Source organism: Rattus norvegicus, chromosome 5 (genome assembly GCF_021556685.1).
Source record: "Rattus norvegicus strain SHRSP/BbbUtx chromosome 5, alternate assembly SHRSP_T2T, whole genome shotgun sequence".
Classification (NCBI taxonomy): domain Eukaryota; kingdom Metazoa; phylum Chordata; class Mammalia; order Rodentia; family Muridae; genus Rattus; species Rattus norvegicus.
In genome coordinates this window covers 144,388,380-144,409,241 of record NC_141538.1, presented here as the reverse complement: position 1 = coordinate 144,409,241, position 20,862 = coordinate 144,388,380, and the positions used below count along the sequence as shown (strand labels likewise).

The 20,862-nt window shown below is 49.0% G+C and overlaps 2 protein-coding genes across 10 annotated transcripts in view; both read right to left on the bottom strand.

The window, feature by feature from the left end:
- Stk40 (serine/threonine kinase 40) overlaps positions 1–7,280 on the bottom strand; it is a 37,041-nt gene extending 29,761 nt beyond the window's left edge. For 2 of the 4 annotated variants that reach the window (XR_015619779.1, XM_087549582.1), the window contains exon 1: positions 6,891–7,280. The gene's annotated coding sequence lies outside the window, so the exon portion shown is untranslated. 4 annotated transcript variants of the gene reach the window in all.
- A 4,708-nt stretch (positions 7,281–11,988) lies between these two features.
- On the bottom strand, positions 11,989–20,656 carry Lsm10 (LSM10, U7 small nuclear RNA associated). 6 transcript variants are annotated; one of them, XM_087550222.1, is made up of 3 exons: positions 20,363–20,656; positions 14,029–14,123; positions 11,989–12,749 (listed from the first exon to the last, which is right to left on the bottom strand). In XM_087550222.1, exon 3 carries the CDS (start codon positions 12,723–12,725, stop codon positions 12,357–12,359), a length of 369 nt encoding a protein of 122 aa, XP_087406348.1. In that variant the 5' UTR covers positions 12,726–12,749; positions 14,029–14,123; positions 20,363–20,656; the 3' UTR covers positions 11,989–12,356.
- Positions 20,657–20,862: the final 206 nt, after the last annotated feature.

Below are 20,862 nucleotides of genomic sequence, written 5' to 3'. Positions count from 1 at the left end.
GGAGCGTTTAGAAGAATTCAGAGAGGAAGGGACTTTTGCATTTCTTATTCATATTCTTTTGCATTATGTGGTTATTTCCTCATGGTTATGATAGTTATGAGAAGGTGTATTCTGGTGGCAGGTGGAAGCTAAGGGCCCCAGACATATGGCGCTGTGTGCTAAGGCAAGGGGGTCCCAGGAGTTAAGGAAGGAAGGGAAGTATACTTTCCCTCAGACAGCTTGCAAACATGCCTATAAAGAACTTCCTGCTTGCCACCTGGTATCCAGACTCACGGCACGGAGAGTCAGAGATTACTAACGAAGACAGAGTGGGTCACCCCAGCCCTGGGCCAGGAACCTGACCATGTCAGGCACTTAGCAACACTTGGTATCACAGTAACCTGTTTCAACCTCAGTGCAGGGACGGTTATATTCCTTCTACAGGAGAAGACACTGTGGTTGGAATAATTTGTTCAAGGTCATTTGGTGAGCATGTGACAGAGATGGGTTCTGAAGCCAGGTCTGACTGTGGCTAACGTGGTTTACAGTGTCTGTCTACTCCCCAGAGGGAGGAACGAGAGGACCTTGTCTCCAGGCAGTGGCAGTTCCATTCTCCACCCAAGGGAAGGATTGCTTCAGCCCTATCAAGGTCCCTTCCAGCTCTACAGCTCTTGACTCCAAAATTCTGGGGACTGGACTCCCCGGGGCCAAAGGCAGGCCAGGATGGAGGAAGGGGTAGCATGGGCTCCAGAGTCACACAAACATGGATGTGCAAAGTCCCAGTTCACCCAGTTCACTGGCTGCTTAGCAGGGCAGGCTCCTTAATCCCTCTAATCCCTGACAAGCTGTTCTGTAAAGCAGAGACAAGTCCTACCCCCCAGAGGCCATCCAGGACAGTGTCCGCAGTAATCAACAGGGAACCTCTGATGGTCTGAAGCCTTTGGCTGCCCTTCGTTTCCTTCCTGTTTTTTCCAGGAGAAAACACACCCCTTGCCCATGATGCACCCCTATCCTGGGATGCTGCCAGCACCAAACTCACTGTAAAAGCAGCAGGACTTTTCTGGCCAGACCTGGCAGGGGCCCAAAATCCCACAGTATGTTGGACCAAGTCACCCAAAGGCCAAGACATCCTCTCTCTAAAAGCACCGCTCTCCCTCTAACACACCTCATCATACCAATCCCAACTGTGACCATCTGCAGAGGCAAAAAACACGTCTCAGGCCAACCCCTGTCTCTCTGATTCCCTCTGCTACGGCGGCCCACTCTCTTCATTCTGGACCCTTGGGCAGCAAACTTCTCAGAGACTGAAGAACCTATGTCTAGCCCTCTTGCACGGTAGGTGGCAGTCCGTATGCATATTTAGAGGGGACACTGCTTCCTGACAGTGGGATTTCCTTGAAAGCATCAGCCCAGTATAGCACTAAGCCCCTGAGTCCATATTCCCTCCCACCCACCCACTTATCCCCTTATCTGCCTTAGGTCAGAGAGAGATGGGCTGCTCTACCTGCTCTCCCAGTAGTAGCATATTTGCTGGGGAATAGCTATGAAGGCTTGACTCTCAGGGAGCTGAGAAAGGAGGGTGGTGAGTTCAAGGTCAGCCTGGTCTAGGTAGGAACTCTGAGGACAACCTGGTCTATTAGGGCAGGGCCTTGTCAAAGAAGAAGCTTTGAGGTAATAGCTCTTCTACACATTTGTTCCCTCAGGTACTTTGGGGTGGGCTAAACTGTATGTATGAGGTAAGTCAGGGTTTGGAGAAACGGCCTAGTGACTAAGAACACTTATTGCTCTTGCAGAGAACCTGAGTTCAGTTCATAGAACCCACATCAGATAGCTTATAACCACCTGTAACTCAAGCTCCAGGGCACATAAACTCATGCAGCCTCACATATACACAAACAAAAAATATGTAAGAAAAAGAATGGGCTAGAGAGGTGACTAGAAGTTCAGAGCACTGTTTGCTCTTCCAGAGGTCCTGAGTTCAATTCCCAGCAAATATGGTGGCTCACAACCATCTGTAATGGGATCTGATGCCCTCTTCTGGTTTGCAGGCATAAGTGCAGGCAGAACACTGTATGCATAATAAACAAACAAACAAACAAATCTATCTTTAAAAAGAAAAGAAAGTCAGTCTAGCTAAGTGCTTGCTCAGTTACACCCAAGATGGTACACAGTGTGTACTAGAAAGACAAGCATATAAATAGAACCATCTCTAAAATAGCAAGCCAATCAAGCATGCAACACTAGCCTCTCCCCTCTTGGCTCTTGATTCCATGGCTTGCTAAGATGTGTGTAGGGGGGGTCTGGGGGCCATCCTGAATCTTAGTGTTTTTGTTTCAGACCACTTTCTCATAGCCACCTCACTTGAGACAGGGTCTAATGTATCCCAGGCTAGCTTCAAATTCACTGTGCAGATATCAACATGTCTTTCCCCTGTCTCTACCTCCCCAGTGCTAAATGACAGGCATGTACTAGTATACTCAGTTTTTACGTCATACTAGAGATGGAGCCAGGGCTCCACAAATGCCAAGCAAGAATTCTACCAACAGGGGCTGGGGATTTAGCTCAGTGGTAGAGCGCTTACCTAGGAAGCGCAAGGCCCTGGGTTCGGTCCCCAGCTCTGAAAAAAAGAACCAAAAAAAAAAAAAAAAAAAAAAGAATTCTACCAACAGAGACACCCCCATCGCCCCCATTCATTCTCATTCTCATATATTCCCCCCTTCCCTTCCCCCTCCCTCTCTCCTTTTTTTTTTCCTAGACCAGACTGGCCGTGACCTTAAGAGATTAGCCTGCCTCTGCCTCTCGAGTGCTGGGGCATGTGCCACCACCACCAGGCCAGGGTTAACTCTTGGTCAATATCAGAAAGGTAATCTTATTTCATGGTCTTTCTAGGTAGGCTCTCCATGGGAGCTCTGAAAACTACCTCTAAATGAGGTTATTCAGGGACCATCCAGCGGTGGCTCAATTAAGGTAGCTATGAGCAGATTGGAAGGAATACACTTAGAGTTTCTGAAACTTGACAAAGCTCATTTCTGTGGTCAAATGTGGGCAGAAGAAAGGTAAAGACAGACAGGCTGACCTCATCCAAGGTGGAGATTCAGGTAAACCGGCAGGAAGCCTGGCCCAAGGCTGGACAGGGTTCTACAGGGCTGTGTATTTGAAACTCCTTTCCCTTGTGGGTGAACACCAGGCTTTCTGAGAGGGGCTGGCTGATCCCACTGACTGTTAATCTTCTCCCAGATTGTTGAATTGTCAATATCCCCTCTTTCACCCAAACCGAGATCTGCAAGTTATTCATCATTCCTCCTCCTCCTCCAACCACCACTGTGGAACACTACTAGAGCCCAATGGGCTTCCCCACAAACAGGACTGACCCCTGCCCATCTTCCCCACCTCTACCCCCTATGCCCTGAACCAAGCCCTCTCTAGCCTTCAAGGCACTCACTCTCCCCTGCCCACTGCTCTTCTGAAGCCAGAGGGCTCTTTGGAAGACACAGGTGTTTCCAGCCCGCAGGCATCCATCAGCACAGAATATCAAAGCTCGATCATCTTCACCGAGTGCCAGCTTCTCTCTCTACTTTCTCCCTCCTGCATATCCTGCAGCCAAGTCCTGTTATATCCTATGATGGAACCCCAGTGGTACCTAAACGATAGAGTGCTTCCCAAACCTCCAGAAACTATCTATTCCTCAAAGGCTTAAGGGCTCTCCAAACTTCTCTACCCTGATCCCCAGGTAAGTCATTCCTTCTGTTCCCTCCATCTGTACTTCATGCTGCACAGACTTCTGGAAAAGGCTCCCCAATACCTGTGCAAGTGCCAATGGACTGGGGTGCCTGTCCCTCTCTCCTCTTCCTTGCCCTTGTACCTAGCATGTGGCAGTCACATGTGGGAATTCACAAGTGCACCACAGAGATTCTCTACTTTGAGCCATCATACATATAAGTATGGTGTACCACATGTTCATCAAGCATGACACTTCCTGCTGATGCTAAGTCAAGCTGCAGAGCAGCCTCGTTAGAGGGGACTCCAGAGAACCTGACATCCATCCTCCAGTTCACACTTCACAACGCTATCTATCAGCCAGGTGTGGAGGCACAAGTCTGAAAGCCCAGAGCTGGGGAGGCAGAGGCAGGAGGATCAATACAAATTTGAAGCCACCCTGGTCTACATAGAGAGACCCTGAACCACAGGGCCAAACCAATCTTATTTCTCAGCGGTTCTCCTACTTTTCTGGGGCCTGGGGCAGGGTTAAGACAGGGTCTCTTTATGTAGCCTTAGCTGTTCTAGAACTCACTGTGTAGAGCAGGATGGGCTGAAACTCATGGAGATCTATCTGTTTCTGCCCCCTGCCCAACAATACCATGGCTAGCTCTGCTTCTGCTTCTGCAAAAGGCTTTAGGAGAGAGACAAATCTTCATTGCTGCTGCACAGCCTGGGAAGGCCCCATTTTCTTTTCAGAAAGAATACATAAAATGCAGTGCTCTCTTGACCCTCAGAACAAACAGCTCAACGGGACACAGCTCTAGTTCCTGTGAATTGCATCAAGTAGTTTCCAGATCTCTCCAGCAGTCTGCCATGAAAACTACCATTCAGCAAACATCTACTGCACAGTGAATGCTGAATCCTAACTCTGCCACATCGGTCTTGATCCTCACAACGGCCCTATTGGGGAGGCAGTCCTCCTGCGTCTTTTTACAATGAGAAATCTGGGCAGAGAGAATATGTGGCTAGTTGAGTTGGGATTCGAATCAGATCTATTTGAGCCAAACAAGCTCTTAACCTCTCCATTAAGGCACAAGAGAGAAAATGTAACACACCCTTATATCTGGCCTTCTGGTTGCCAATGCCTCGCTCTTTCACCCTCCTTGGCTCCTCACAGAGAATGTGATCTAAAATACAGATCTAGTCCTGTCACTCCTCAGCTCAAAGCTTTTTACTGGCCTCTCACTGGCCCGGACACAAAGTCCCAAATTATCAGTGAGATGCTCATTTTTTCATTAACTTATATTGCTTTACTTTGTACCCTGTTGACTTCCATGCAACTCTCCTGACCCAGCTGAGGTTGTCTCTCTCAAATTCTCTGTATTTTTCTCCAAACATCTCCCATTTTACCCTCACCTGGCTAAGCCTCCCCTTTCTCTCCTTCTAGACTTGGCTCCTGTCACTACGGTCCAGGCTTCCTAGACTGAGCTAGCAGCTTCCCATACTGGGTTCCCTCAGCACTCGGTTCCTGTTGCTTTTCTAGATCACATTTCAACTCTCTGCTTGCAGGTCAGTTTCCTCTAACTAGACAGCGAACTGGTTCAGATAGGGACCTCTTTATTATGTGTTAACTTAGTTCTCCACAAGGACTCTTTTTGCCACTACCAGTGTTTTGCAAATGAAGACACTTACGAACGGTGGCAGGTCGGGCAACCATTAGGCTGCTGCACCAGAATTTGAATTTAAGGATTTCAGAGGAAGGTGACACACACCTTTAATTCCAGAATTTAAGGAGTATGCCTTCAAAACCTACTAATACCACACAGCACTTGGCTCTACAGGCCCTTTTGTTATGTGAAAAATAAATGAATGAATGAATGAATGAATGAATGAAGACTATCTCTGGCAGGTCGAGGTCTAACCTACAAACTGACATAACAGGACCTTTAAGGAGGAACTCACTGCAGTGTTTACAAATAAGGGCTGTAGGATTTTGCTCTTCCTTATCTCATGCAAAACTACTCAGCCAAGAGGGAAAGGCGCCCAGCCCAGCATGACTACCCTCTTCCTCAATGATTCTGAAAACCAGCAAAGCCAACCGGTTTCCTCCAGTGACTTAAAACAGAGCAAAGTCTATCCTGCCACTGAAAGCGGCTGTCACCTCTTCCTTCCGCCAACAACCTGGGGGAGTGGGGGTGGACAGAGAAGCCACCAGGAATCCGAAAGCTCCTACCCAAGATTGAAAGGTGGGGCCAAGCATTGTAGGAATGGGCGGACCTGACCAGGGTGGCAGGTGAAACACACTGACCACAGCAAGCTCCCCCACGGTGAAGACCGGCCCAACGTGGATCTGGCAAGCAGGTAGCTGTGACTCGCACCTGAACGCCGCCCAGGATGTGAAAATTCCCCAGCAGCGATGGTGTCGGTGCCAACGGGTGAGGGCTCCGGGAGGAAAACCTTGGCTGGCTCTCCTTGGGGACTAGTCCTAACTTTCAAGTCACTCTCTGGGTCAGAAGAGAAGCATGGAGAGGAGGAGGGGGCTCTCTCTCAGGGAAAACCTAGAGCGGGCCAAACGCCGGGTGCTTCGCTGACTGGCTGAGTGGGTCTGGGCAAGGCGGGCAGTGCCCATTTCCCAGGGCTGCGGCGAAGACCAAGGCTCCTGGCAGTCGACGCCCCCGCCGCCGGGAAGGACAGACCCCGGTGGCGGAGGAGGAATTCACTATGGCCATTCTGGTCGCGCAGGTCGGCTTCGGGCTGTCACCGGGGTCCCCCTGCCACGGTGGCCCGCCCCGCCAGCACGCAGCCCCCACCCGGCTCTGCGTCCCGGGACCCCCCGCTCACCTTTCCCGGGGGATCAGCGCTGCTTGCCCATAGTCCGCAGCCCAGAGCCGGGGCTGCTCGGCGCTCCGTCCCGGTGGCCGGGGCCGGGCCGGGGGCGTGGGAGCCGCTCACCGCCGCCTCCCAGCGCAGCCGCCAGAGCTGCCGCCGCCGCCTCCCTCCATGGCTGCGGCGCCGCCACCTGACAACGGAAGTGACGCATAGGCCCTCGGCCCCGCCCCCCGCCCCCTCGCCTGAGTCTGGGGTTGGTGCGCCATCTTCAGGATGGGCGGAAACCGTCAGGCAGGCGGCACAGATTAGATCGCCAATTGGTTCTGGGTGGAGTCTGAGTCAAAATCTGTAAAGCGATTGGACAGTTAGGGGGCGGTACTTACCGCTAATCTACATCTACAGTGAGACTGGGACTGAGGCGCCGCCCCGCTTTGGCTCTGCAGAACCTCGTCGACTTACTGCTCTCCTTGCTGGGGTTGGGGAACACCTCTAAGTGGCTGCAAAAACCGCCAAACTGCACTGCATTCTTTAGAAAAGTGGCCTTTCTTTGCTCCTCATTTCTCGGCTTCTGGAAATTTATGTGGGAAAGCGCTGAAGTTGGGTTCAAGAGAAGTCACGAATTGCTGTCGCTACTGTCACAATTCATTTCACTGTGGGCCCTTCAGAAACCCCAAAGATGGCCTAGTTCTTCTTGGACATCCCTAGAGTCTTGTCCAGGGAGATTGCAGTGAAGAGTTCCAATGAACGATCTCAGCCGGCTGTCTACCTCACTCCCTGCTGCCAGTTTCCGTCCCTTTCTCCTCCTTCAGCAGCCACGCCCTCCATGAATCAGCTTCTTGCACCAGCAGATGAGCCCTTTAAAGGGATTGCATCAGTCTGGTGACTCACTGGGGGCCCTCGAAAATCCTGGCTTCCGTCCACTGCTGTGTAGAAGCGGCCAGAAGGGCTCGGTGGCAGCAGTACCAGCGGCCATAGTCCCACTCCTTTGTCTCAGAGTTAACAAGTGTACTTGATGACTCTCAGCTTTTTTCTCCCCTCCCCTGGGTCATTCTGTTTCCACGTGTAGACTCACGTGGCCACGACTAAGCCCTGCTAGGAGTAAATGTTTGTCACATTTTCACAAGGTATTGCTGGGACAGGAAGGCTGGTCTTCATGAGGTCCCAGTCTGCATCCTTTCTTAGTCCCTTTGAATGCTTGGTGGCCACTCAGCTGCAGATAATGCTGAAAAACTAGTAATAAGAGCAGCTCCCAAGGCCTTGGCTTTGGGAAGCATTTTTAGAGACCTGTTTACAAAGGCAGAAGGTAGCACTCAGAGAGGGGAACCTTTGCCATGACACTCAGCTAATAATAGTTGGACTGTGGTTTAAATAAAGTTTGGTGGATTCCAAAAGGCTAGCGCTTGAATCTCCGTTGTATCACTTACAAACTAGGCAACTCAGTGTAAATCCTGATTGTCTGAGTGGGAATAACACATCACACCAACTCTGGGAGGACCCGAAGAGTTTCACATCCAGCTCACCACACCCTATAAATGCCCACTGGTCTCAGTCAGGGAACCTCTAGGAGGCACATGACCCAAAGGCAGGGCATCCAAAAGCCAGGCCCACTTTGCTCCTCTCTATGACAAAGTGGAGAGAGTAAGGATTCCGGAAGCCCTGCCTTTGACACAGAGGAGTCTTGGGTTTTCTCTTAATTATCAGTAAGATGAATCACTGGGCGCTGACACCACCATCCCAACTCCGGGTAGGCTCTCAGCTGACTCAAAATATAGACGTTTTAACAAAGCAGAGGAGGAGAAAGAGGGTAAGGAATAGAAACTAAAAGTGCCAGCCAGAGGAGTTAAAAAAAAAAAAAACAACCAAAACTGTCATCAGGACACCAACTCAAGGATCTCTGGGACATACATGCGTGGTGACAGTCTCCTGCTGGCTCTCCAACTCGGGCTCACTGGCAGATGGTGCTGCCATAACAAAGTGACACCTGTCACAACAGCTCAACATGGCTTCTTGAAGAGGGGTAGGCAGATTGGACTATCACAGAAGGAGGGGAGGAGACCTCACCCCCAGGAGCGTCTTCAGACTATAGAACTGCAGTCCTACTTAGCAGCTGGTTTTCAGCTTCTCTGGGTCCAAGCTCCAAGGCCTGAGTATGGCAAGGTTTTGGTGTTGGTTTTGCTTTTTTGATGCATGGGACCAAATCTATGGCCTCTTCTGAGGTAGAGGATATATCACCACTGAGCTGTATCTCCTCTGCTTTTGTTTTTGAGATGGAGTCTTGGTAAGCTGCTCAGGAGGGCGCTTCACTCAGTCTATAGTACTGTCTGGCTTTGAACCTGTAACTTACCTCCACTTCCCCAACAGCCTGGTTATAGGCCTGCACTACCCGATCCAGTGGTATGTCAAGTTTTGAGTGTCCAACTCACACTGGGAATGAGCAATAGAATGAATGCCAAGAGTACTGGGAAACAGATGAGTGCCACAGTGGCTGGAGAAGTAGCCCCGATGGTACAATGCTGGCCTTAGCATGGGTGAAGCGCTGAGTCCCAACCCTAGTATTACAATAAACCGAGCATGTAATCCCAGTGTCCTTCCTTGAAGGCCAGCTTGGGCTACATGCGACCACGTGTTAAAGAACAAATACAAAATAAAAGTGCCATGGTTCAGAGATGGAATCTGGTATTAGGGAAGCCTGACTTCAAATTCCCACTGTCATTCACCTTGAGACTTCATCTTCTACTTGTGTCTGATGAAGCTGTTAGTGCACATACACGGGCTAAGCCTGCAGCCTCTGCACCCTGTGGGACTCCCCAAGCTCCCAACACAGGGCGTAGTAGTTGACTACTTCTGACCAGATTAGATTACGCTGCCCAGTAGCACTCATTTAACTCTGGGGAAGAGTCCCCTCCCTTTCTGGAGTGACATTTAAAAACTGGGTTTTTTTTCCCCTTTAAAAACCACATTTCCTCCAAAGGTCACGCCACGCCCTCCCACCTTCCGAGACAGCGTCTTGCTATGTATCTCTGGCCTAGAACTCATTCTGTAGGCAGACCGGGCTAGCCTTGCAACTCAGGAAAATCCACCTGCCCCTGCCTCTGAGGACCAGAGGCATGGGCTACCATGCCTAGGCAGACCTCCAGCCTTAGCTAACAGCCATTAAGCTTGTGACTAAGGTAAGCCTTAGCTACCTAGCATGCTAACCTTGCTGTTGGGGCAATTCTATGCCCTTGTTGAATCTAAGCTGCTTTCACCCTTCTTCACAAAATGTAGTGTATTTCTGGGTCTTCCTGGAACATTAATGAGAGCTTCAAGGGCCCTTGTTACCTTTGCCCACCCTTAAGCCAGGGATGCCAGACTAGCGCTCTCTGGACTGGTTTAAGTCCCACCTGCTCAGCCGTGCTGAGGCAAGGGCAGACTCTTGTCCCTTGCATGTTTCTGGCATGAGCCAACTTATAAATGTCCATTCAGCATTCTGAACTTCTGTGATCTCCTCCCTACAAACAACACTGATTGTGCCCCCCCCCCCAAAAAAAACACCTCTTCTCTCCAGGAGTGAGAAGTGAGTATGAACAAAGCTGCTTGAACATTCAGTTCTTGGGGGTTCTGCCATCAATGGGACCCCCCCCCCAACTCTGGCTGGAGCTGCAGGAAGGGTGGATGTGAAAGCGTGGGCAAATACCATGCCCGTCTAGACTATAGTACCATCTTGAAACGCACTGCTGTCTTGTCCCTGGTGTTCTGGGGTCCCTCTTGTTCACAGCTAAGTCACCCTCCGTTTGTTACCTCGGGGAACAGAAGACACAACAGAATGCAGAGACTATTTTTAGTTTCTGAATTCCAAAAGCCCAGCCTTCAGGAAGGAATGGAAAGATTGCCTGTGTAGAAACAAATTTAGAAAACCATGGAAAAGGTGGATGCGGGAGCCTGAGACATGTCTATGTGTGCGTGTGCGTGTGTGTGCGTGTGTATGTGTGTGTATTTATATGTGTGTGTGTGTTCCAGCTGGGACTCAGGGGCTGCCAGGAGACAGGAGCTAGCTCGTTTGCCTCTGTGAGGCAACGAGACCCTCCGGAGACAGAGAGCTCTGGGGGTGTGGGTTACATTTGGCCTAATTGATGTAAGGTCCTAAGAGGACCTAAAGAGAGCAGAAAAGAGCCTGATAAACCTAAGCGGGCTGGGGTTGGGGATTTAGCTCAGTGGTAGAGCGCTTGCCTAGGAAGCACAAGGCCCTGGGTTCGGTCCCCAGCTCCAAAAAAAACAAAAAACAAAAACAAAACAAAACAAAACAAAAAAAAAACAAACCTAAGCGGGCTGCAGTGGTACACTCGGCAATACCAGTGCTTGGGAGGTAGAAGCAGTGAGGCCAGCCTGGTCCACATGAATTCCAAGGCAGCCAGGGCCACATAGTAAAACTGTCTTTAGGGGCTGGGGATTTAGCTCAGTGGTAGAGCGCTTACCTAGGAAGCGCAAGGCCCTGGGTTCGGTCCCCAGCTCCGAAAAAAAGAACCAAAAAAAAAAAAAAAAAAAGCTGTCTTTAAAGGAGAAGAAAGAAAATAAAGTCCTATGCTGGAGAGAGCTCCACGAGAAGAACACTGGTTGTTCTTGCACAGGACCCAGATTCAATCCCAAGCACCTGCTTCGTGGCTCACTTCTATCCATAACTGCAGTTCCAGGAAACCAATGTGTTCTTCTGACCTCGGAGGACCCCGGGTACTCAGACGGTGCCTGTATATACATGTAGGCGGAACACTCAGACACGTGGAAAAGAATCAGAGTGAGGGCAGCACCTTCGCTGTGCTTCCTTAGGCCATTTTTTTTTTTTTTTTTATATTTCTTGTACTGTTTTTGTTTTTGGAGATAGGGTTTCTCTGTCCTGGAACTTGCTCTGTAGACCAGGCTGGCCTCAAACTGATAGAGATCTGCTTGCCTCTGCCTTCTGAGTGCAGAGATTAAAGGTGTTATCTACCACCATTTGGCTAAAACACTTAGCATGGACTAGCCTCAAACTCATGATCCTCCTGCCTCTGCCTCCTTCATTAAATCCTACTGTGTGCACCACTACTCCTGGTCTCCTTTGGTTTTTTGAGGCAGGGATTTCACCCTTAGCCGAGGCTGATCCTTGTTCTTTAGCCTCCTGAAAGCCAGGATTATACATGTGAAACACTATGCCTGGCTGAGATCAATTTCTTATTAGCTGAACTCTCCAGCCTGAGAGGAGGACCAGGGCATCCAGACTCTGGGCTTTAGTGACTAGCAGGAAAATGATAGTCTCAAGGACTCTCCAACAGAAAGGCCACTTTCCGTTAGATTTTTTCGTAATAATCTGGGAAACAGGGCCACAATCCAGACCAAGTAAATCCTGGTGTGCTCTCCACCTGCACTCTGCTCCTACACAGGAGCCAGAAGCCCAGTACACACCAGGCAGGGCATCAGGCAGAGACCCAGAGCATTAGAGCATGTGTATCGCAGGACAAGGACTACAAGTCCCAGGAGTTTGGTTTTATGAGAAAAGAAACAAATGACAAGAGAAATGGGATGTTAGAGGTGATTCACTCCAAACACTCTCAAGTAATCCTCACTGGCAGAGTTAACAACTCCTTGATGGATGGGGTCAATCAGTGAATGGAGATTCCAGATACAAATGATCAAAAAGAGGGATTGTCACCTACCCCAAGGCCACCAGCAGAAGGAATTCTGGGTCCCAAGGTGTGTCTGAAAAGTGGAACCCTATGAAAGGCAGCTGTGATGTGTCTATAAGACACCAGGTCATTGGTGGGGAAGGATGGACGGGAGTTGGCTCAGAACACTGGAGGTCCCTGAGGTGGTGCTGGAATTTGAATGAGGACACAGTCTCATGGCCTTTTGGAGGGGAACTCTCGACGACCTTGACCCTTGCCACCAAAGTTGCGCACACGGTGGATGATCTGTAGCTGCTGCTCGATTGTGGCAGTGATGTTCACACCGTCTGGGATATGGACATATCGGACATTACGACCTGTCACGAAAAGGTCATCCAACTCAACCTGATGCCCCCAGCGGTCGGTGTAGGTGACATTGGCCAGACGGATGTTCATGAAAGCATCAACGTTGTCGATGCGTCCTCGGGCCACACTCTCATCTCGAAGGTCCACAGTGGTTATTTGTCCCTGGAGGCCTTGCAACAGGATGATCAGGCTGTTCTCAGAGATGGTTCGCTCCTTCACAGAGTGGCTCAGTGCCATTTTTCCACATTGGTTGGCTGCTCACTGTGGGCAGGAACACACAAATAGATGGTAACTTACCTTTGCAAAGCCCTGAAACTCCACACTAGTGCTCCGGACCCCTCACTGCACTGGATACACCTGGGGAAACTTTTGCCTGGCCTATGCATCCCACGCAACCCACGCATCCCAGAGAGATTCACTTGCCTGGGAAGGAGAGGTCCAGATTGTTTTGGTTTTGTTGTTGTTTTTAAAGACAGGGTCTTACTATATCTCCCTGAGTAGGCTAGAACTTGATATGTAAACAAGTGTGGCCTGGAACTCGCAGAGATCAACCTGTCTCTTCTCACAGGTGCTGAGATTCAAGGTGTGTGCTATTTTTAAATGATTTTGGGACAGGGTTTCTCTAGGTTGCCCTGGCTGTTCTGGAACTCTCTATGTAGACCAGGCTGGTCTCAAACTCATCAAGATCCTCCTACCTCTGCCTCTCTAGTGCTGGGATTTAAAGGCGTGTGCTACTATGTTTAGTTTATACCTTTTTTTTTTTTAAAGGCACCCCTGATAATTTTAATGTGCCAATCGGCTTGAGAACCACTACTGTAAATTGTAATTTATGTATGTCCTCTGCCAAGCGCTTGTTAATATGCAATCTAGCCAAACATGATGGCGCACACTTATACCATTAAAGTCTGAGGCAGGAGAAGCACCCTAAACGCCAAACCGGCCTGAACTATATCGTGAACTCCGGGTCAATCTGGATTATGGAATGTTTCCAAAACAAAACAAGCCAAGCCTAGCCAACCAAGATGCATGCATTTAAGCCCAGCACTCAGGAGGCAGAGGCAGGTGGATCTCCGAGTTACAGACCGACACCCTGTCTTAAAACAAAATCCAAAAGGATAGTCTTTGAGATCTCCAGGCAGGCCCTGACTTTAGCTCCGGTTCTGCTGCTTCCAGGAAGGGAGGCCTGGGGCTTGCCATTAGCGGTCAATCCGGGAAAGTCGGGTGCCTAGTGCGTCCCTTTCCTCACCGCGCGTAAGGGGTTTGGGAAGAAGAGTCCGCAGCCAGTGCGCCAAGGGAAGAGGCCGCCCGGGTCCCAGCGAACCCTAGTCCCCACACTCTACTGCCCGACCCACCGCGTGATGCCTTCCGCCTTCCGCGCGCTACGCCGCCAAAACCCGCCTGTGTCTAGGGGAACACCCACGGAGGCTCAGAGAAGCCATGGCAACCGCGGGAGACCCAGAGCATCAGAGCATGCGCATCGCAGGACACGGACTACAAGTCCCAGGAGGCCGCGCGCCTCACGTCCACTCCCCTTCTCTACCTAGTTTTCCACCTTTGTAGGCTTCCACCTTTGGGGCTTGGAGCTGTGTCCCCTGTTGGCCTTCTGAGCTGATGGCGCTGCGTGAGAAAGAGCATCTGGAAAAAAAAAATAAGGGAAAAAAAAGTTAAACGTTCTTCACCTGATTAAAATTCAGCGAATGTGGCCGGACGTGGTGGCAAACTCCCTTAATTCCAGCGACTCCAGAGACAGAGGCGCTCTGTGAGTTGGAGAGACCAGGAGAGCAAGGATAGCTAACCCTGTCTCAAAGAGGAAAACACAGGGCTATGGAGAGAGTGCTAAACTTTAGCAATTAAGACCACACACGGTCTGGAGAGATGGCTCAGCGTTAAGAGCACTGACTGCTCTTCCGGAGTTCCTGAGTTCAATTCCCAGCAACCACATGGTGGCTCACAACCATCCATAATGAAGTCCGATGAAATAAATCTTTAAAAAAAAATACTGTATATTATTGCAGATGGCCTAAATCTGATTCCCAGCTCACAAGTGCCTGTAATTAACAGTTAAAAATAAAATCTAGAGCTGGGCATGGAAGCACACATCTTTAATCCTAGCACTCGGAGACAGAGGCAGGTGGATCTCTGTACTTCAAAGCCAGCCTTGGTCTACAAAGGTCAGCCAGAAGCCCTGTCTTGAAAAAAAAAACAAAACAAAACAAAACAAACAAACAAAAAAAAAACAAATCTAGTAAGGTTTAATTTTAACTTATCTGTTTCTGTGTTCGCGTGTAATGGCATACAATGTGTGAGTGGTGGCTGCTCTCAGAAGGCAGCATCAATTCCATGGGACTACAGGTACAGCTGGTGAAAACTGAACTCAGGTCCTCTGAAAGAGTGTATGTGTTCTTAACACCTGAGCCATCTCTCCTGCTCCTAAAAATAACAAATAACATCTTTATTTAAAGTGTGTGTGTGTGCGTGTGTGTGTGTGTGTGTGTGTGTGTGTGTGTGTGTGTGTTAGCCAGGAGGGCTAGAAGAGGGTGTCTGATCCCCTGGAACTGGAGTTATAGTTGTGAGCCCATTGTGAGCTACTTGCTGGATGCGGGTACTGGGAACCCGATTCGGGTTCTCTGCAAGAGCTGGATGTATTGTTCTTTCATTTTTTAGGAGGATGGGGTTTGAGAGAGGGCCTCTCTCTAGAGACCTAACTGTTCTAGAACTTGTTCTATAGACCAGGGTACCCTCAAACTCAGAGAGATCTGCCTGCCTCTGGCTCCCAAGTGCTGGAATTACAGGTATGCACCACCACAATTGGCTGGAAAATAACTCTTTTTAAACTGTGAATTGTTTTTGTTTTGCAGTTGGGTCTCCGGTAGCCCATTCTGTCTTGAGTTCACTATGTTCTGAAGGACCTTGAGCCTCGTTCTCTGGCTTCTGCCTCCCAAATACTGGGACTATGTGCATAGGCCCTTCTCTCTATCTGATCAGATTATTACTAAGGCCTGCTTTGTTCACTGTGTGTTAAGCCAATCACCAAAACGATGCATTTTGAGTGGGGGAAGCTTATTCCTGGGGCACCCAAATATAAGACAGACCCCCTCCTCCACTGTCAAACCTGGCTTCCCCAGACAGAATGGCTTGACCTGTAGGGAAGGCAACTGGGAAAAAAAGAAGTGAGATGATTTGTGATCTGCATAGGGTGATCGGACTTCACCGATCTTCACAAGATATTTGCTTAGAACATTCCAGAATTTTCCTGTTGTAAGTGTGGAGTTTGGTCCTAATCCAAAGTCACCCACTAGACATTTGCACAGGCCCGGGGAAGGATTGGTGATTTCAACTAGTTTGGATCCCAAGTTCCAGTTTAAAAACAAAACAAAACAACAACAAACCACAGACAACTATTTCCATCAGAATCTAGGCCAGTGTTGTCTGCAGCAAACTTTCTGTGAGTAGACCGCTGAGTCACCTTTGGTGACAGGGCTTCATCAGGTTTCTTTGGGCATAGTGCCTGCCTACATGCAGCTTGCTCTGCCACTCTTTGTCCCATGCCTGACACTTGTCTCACACTGCCCTTTCTCTAGGTATCTCTGTGGCATATTTCTCCTTTGAGGCAGTGTCTCATCTAACTCAGGCTGTCACTAAACTCCAGATCCTCCTGTTTCTGACCTCAAGTACTGGGGTTATAGGCCTGTTGGCTCTTTTGCTTTTAGGACTGTTGCGTCATGTTGCAAGCTGCAGTTGCATGAAGAAAAAGTGGAGGGTTGGGGATTTAGCTCAGTGGTAGAGCGCTTGCCTAGCAAGCGCAAGGTCCTGGGTTCGGTCCCCAGCTCCAAAAAAAAGAAAAGGAAAAAAAAAAGAAAAGAAAAGAAAAGAAAAAGTGGGTCTCTGTGAGTCCTACATCAGACAGGGTAACAAAGTAGGAGCCTGTTTCCGGTACCCCCAATTTTTAAAAATTGTGTGCTGAGTGAAGGGGAGGGGTGCACATATAAGTGCAGGTGCTCTTGGAGGCCAGAGGAGGGCATCAGATCCCTTGGAGCTGGAGTTAGAGGTGACTATGAGCTGCCCGTGTGCTCTTTCTTACCTATTGAACCTAGTCTCTCTAGAACCTAGAACAGGGTAATTGGGGGAGGTGGTTTAACAGTTAAGAGCACTGGATACAGTAGGCTCTCCTAGATGACCCAGGTTTGGTTCCCAGCACCCACATAGTGGCTTATAACCATCTCTCTAGAACCTAGTCTTGAATTTCTGACCCTCCTGACTTCACCCCTGGAGTTCTGGGACCATAATCCAGCCCTACTACTCTCAGCCCACGGTGGGATTGAGATTCTGGGGAAGAAGAAAAGGCCTGGTTTGTTCTTTACTGGTGTGCCAGAGGCCTCCACAGCCTTGGCAGAGCCAGGGAAAGCAGCAACGGGCTTCTGCAGGTTGCTAAGAAAATACTGTGCTGGATAGTCAGTCTGTCACTGTGTCCCTTTAGGAAGGAGATGATTTGAAGGACTGATACTGTTTCTGGTCCTTGTTAACTACTCTATGGACTTGTGACCTAAGCTCCTTAGGACTTAGCAGACTTTAAATCTGACCAATGACAACCCAGCAGGTGCTGTCTCAGCTCAGTGCTAACATTGTTGATGTCACATGTTAATGTGCCTAGGCTGGCTTTAGTCCTACAGCTGAGGCTGCTCTTGAATTCCTGACCCTCTGGGCCTTTACCTCCCAAGTGCTGAGATTACAAGCAAGCAGTATCTTACCTTGTTTTTATATTTTTGGAGTCAAGGTTTGGTTGTGTAGCCCAAGCTGACCTGGAACTCACAACCCTCCCCTCCTCCTGCCTCAGCATTTTAAATGCTAGGATTAGAGAATGGTGAGATGGCTCAGTGGTTAAGAGCATTTGCTCCTTATCCAGAGGTCTCAGATTCAATTCCCAGAAGCACATGGCACCGAACAACTGTCTCTAACTCCAGTTCCAGGGGATCCAGTGCCATCTTCTGACCTCAGTGGGCCCTGCATGTATGTGGTAACCAGCCCAGACGTACATGCAGACAAAATACTCATACACATAAAATAATAAAACAACTTAACGAGGGTTAGGATTAAAGATGTGTGCCACCAACCCCAGCTAAAGTTTTACCTCTAAAAATGGTTATTTTAGTGGACCACAAAAACTGACTTTTTTTTTTTAAAGATTTATTCATTTATTATATGTAAGTACACTGTAGCTGTCTTCAGACACACCAGAAGAGGGCATCAGATCCCATTACAGATGGTTGTGAGCCACCATGTGGTTGCTGGGATTTGAACTCAGGACCTCTGGAAGAGCAGTCGGTGCTCTTAACCACTGAGCCATCTCTCCAGCCCAAAAACTGACTTTTTCCTCTTGGAACCAAGGGCTAAATATTTCTTCTCTTCCTCTTTATTCCAGCATTCTTTGAGCAACCATATAAAATGGCTTTTTATTTGGTTGGATGTTGTTCTTGTTTATTTACCTCCAGTGCCTCTAACTCTGAAAATAAGAGAGGAACGGTTTTATTTATTTTTTATTTACTATACATAGGTGTTTTGCTACGTTTGTTTGTGTGTGTGCCTGCTGCCTGTGAAGGCCAGAAGCAAGTCCTGATTCTGGAATTGCAGATGTTACACACAGTTGTAAAGCAACATGCAGGTTCTGGGAATCGAACTTGGGTACTCTGGAAGCAGTCGGAGCTCTGAACTACTGAGTCCTCTCTTCAGCCTGTGCTGTTTAATTGAGAGGAAGCCATGGTCATAAAAGAGCTGGAAGGATAGGAGGAAGCAGGGCACAGGGCTGTGTGAAGACACCCTAACCCCGTGTCTCGCCTGGGGCAACGCCTAGGACCTGGAGGTTTAGCACATTCACCTGAGCCTGCTGGTTTGCAGCCAGTGAACTGGGTCTCCCTCTTTCTTACAGTCTAGTGGTGCTTGGTGCAGGCCAAACTGGCCAAAGACAACACGGTGAATTTGGGGCAGAGACGGGACCAGAGCATCTCAGTTCCAGCCACGCTGGGCATTGTATGAGACGCTTATGCCTGCCTGCCTGCCTGCCTGCCTGCCTGCCTGCCTGCCTTCCTTCTTTCCTTCCTTCCTTCCTTCCTTCCTTCCTTCCTTCTTTCCTTCCTTCCTTCCTTCCTTTCTTAAGATTTATTTATTATATATAAGTATACTGTAGTTGTCTTCATACACACGAGAAAGAGGGCATCAGATCTCATTACAGATGGTTGTGAGCCACCATGTGGTTGCTGGGAATTGAACTCAGGACCTCTGGAAGAGCAGTCACTGAGCCATTTCTCCAGCCCCCTCTTTCTTCCTTCCTTCCTTTCTTTCTTCCTTCCTTTCTTTCTCTTTCTTTCTTCTTTCTTTCTTTCTTTCTTTCTTTCTTTCTTTCTTTCTTTCTTTCTTTCTTTCTTTCTTTCCTCCTACGAACATGTAAAAGGCAGAGGACAACTTTGTGGAGTGGGTTATCTCCTTCCACTTTTACATGCTTTCTATAGATTCAACTTAGGTCCTCTGTGTGTGTGTGTGTGTGTGTGTGTGTGTGTGTGTGTGTGTGTGTAAGGAGAGAGAGAGAGAGAGAGAGAGAGAGAGAGAGAGAGAGAGAGAGAGAGAGAGACCTTTGCCTGCTAAGCTATATTGCAAACCCTTTGGCTTGATTCTCAATGGAAATTTTAGGGAGGGTTTTTCTTTTTTTCCTTTCCCTGATGCTAGGAGCGGAGCCTGGGGATTCACACACTTTGATAAATCACAGAGTCACACTCTGGCTCCTATTTTCTTCCTTATTCTTCCCTTCCTGACTCCCATGCAAATAAACTTGTTTTTCTCAATATTTGTGCAGGTCTAGAAGCATGAAACTTAGAGATTGCCTCATCGGCACAGATGCATATCTTGTTTATTTACTGAGGAGGACGGGGATGTCTCACATAGCACCTCTGCAGGACAGGCGAGGGAGGAGGTAGTTTCTGGGCAAGGGTGGCCCATCTCCTAGATCCAGTCCCAGATGACAGTGAGGTCTATGGCTATGACAGTATGGAGAATCACAGCACCTTCCCCTCCCCTTCCCCAGTCAGTACCCAGCTGTCGGCCACATAGCTCAGAGGCTAAACAGAGTTCACGCGGTCTATTTGTAGCAGGCAATTTAAGGCAGTTGAAGTTTCCAACAGAAACAGGTGGGTCTAACCTGCAGCCTATGGGCTATGTGTGCCTCAGAGGGGCCATACATGCAATCCAACGCAGAGTTGTAAATTTAGCTGTGCTCAGTAGCATATACCTTAATTCCCAGTTCTTGAGAGGCAGAAGCAGGGGGATCGCTGTGAGTTCCTGGCCAGCCTGGTCACATAGTAAGTACCAGGACAGTCAGAGCTACCTAGTGAGACCCTGTCTCACAAAAAGCAAAGACCAGGAGCTGTAGAGATGGCTCAGTGGTTAAGAGCACTGACTGCTCTTCCAAAGGTCCTGCCAGTGTGTGCCCCACTTCCTGTCTTAATAAATTGCCTCAAAACAAACAAGAAGCATATTTGTTGTTGTTGTTTGGAGTTTTTTTTTTTAATTTGTTTTACTTATTCATTTATTTTCAAGACAGGGTTTCTCTGTGTGACCCTGGTGGTCCTAGAGGTCACTCTGTAGACCAGGTTGGCCTTAAACTCAGAAATCCACCTGCCTCTGCGTCCTGGGTGCTGGGACTAAAGTCATGTGCCCCCTCTGTTCAGTTAAATCATTTTAAAAAACAAAAACAAAACAAAAAAAAAACAACAACTCCTCAATTGTGCAGTTGTTGAACTTTGTGGCAATGTCAAAAGGCTGGACCAGCCTGGTAGGAAGGGGTGTCTTCACTGGGTGAGAGATAGCAAATTTATCTGGTGGCTTACCTTTTAGGATGGAAACTATGCCTTCTGTCGGCCAAAGGGCAGGTTCCCTGATCTTGCGTTCCAAAACTATATCCTCATACTTCCCATGGGGCATGACCTCAGTGGTCCTTCACGCTGACCCCGTTTCACACAGTGGGCCTGCTCAGATGTGGTTTTCTGCTGCTTGTGCCATGCAGATATTCGTCTCAGAGGAATGGACTCCGACCTCTGACAGTTGGCTGGCCCGGAGGGAACATGAGGTTACTGGTCCCAGGAGAGAGCATGTAGGATAAGGGCTCTTGGCCTTTCTGAACTATCTTGGGCAGCCCTGACCTGAGGCTGTTCACTCATGTGAGTCCCTGGCAGGGGGTGGGGGGTGGGGGGAGGGGGAGGGTGGGAAGAACACCACATTCGACTCCTAGACACCCAGCCTAAGGCTTGCCTAGTGTTTGATGGTAACCTAGAAATACAGATGTCACAGCAAACTGATGTCGTTAGTGATGAAGATAGACTCAGGGAAG

Bases quoted from the DNA above. Each gene is read 5' to 3' on its own strand.
- Lsm10 (XM_087550222.1), bottom strand. From the start codon at position 12,725: ATGGCACTGAGCCACTCTGTGAAGGAGCGAACCATCTCTGAGAACAGC.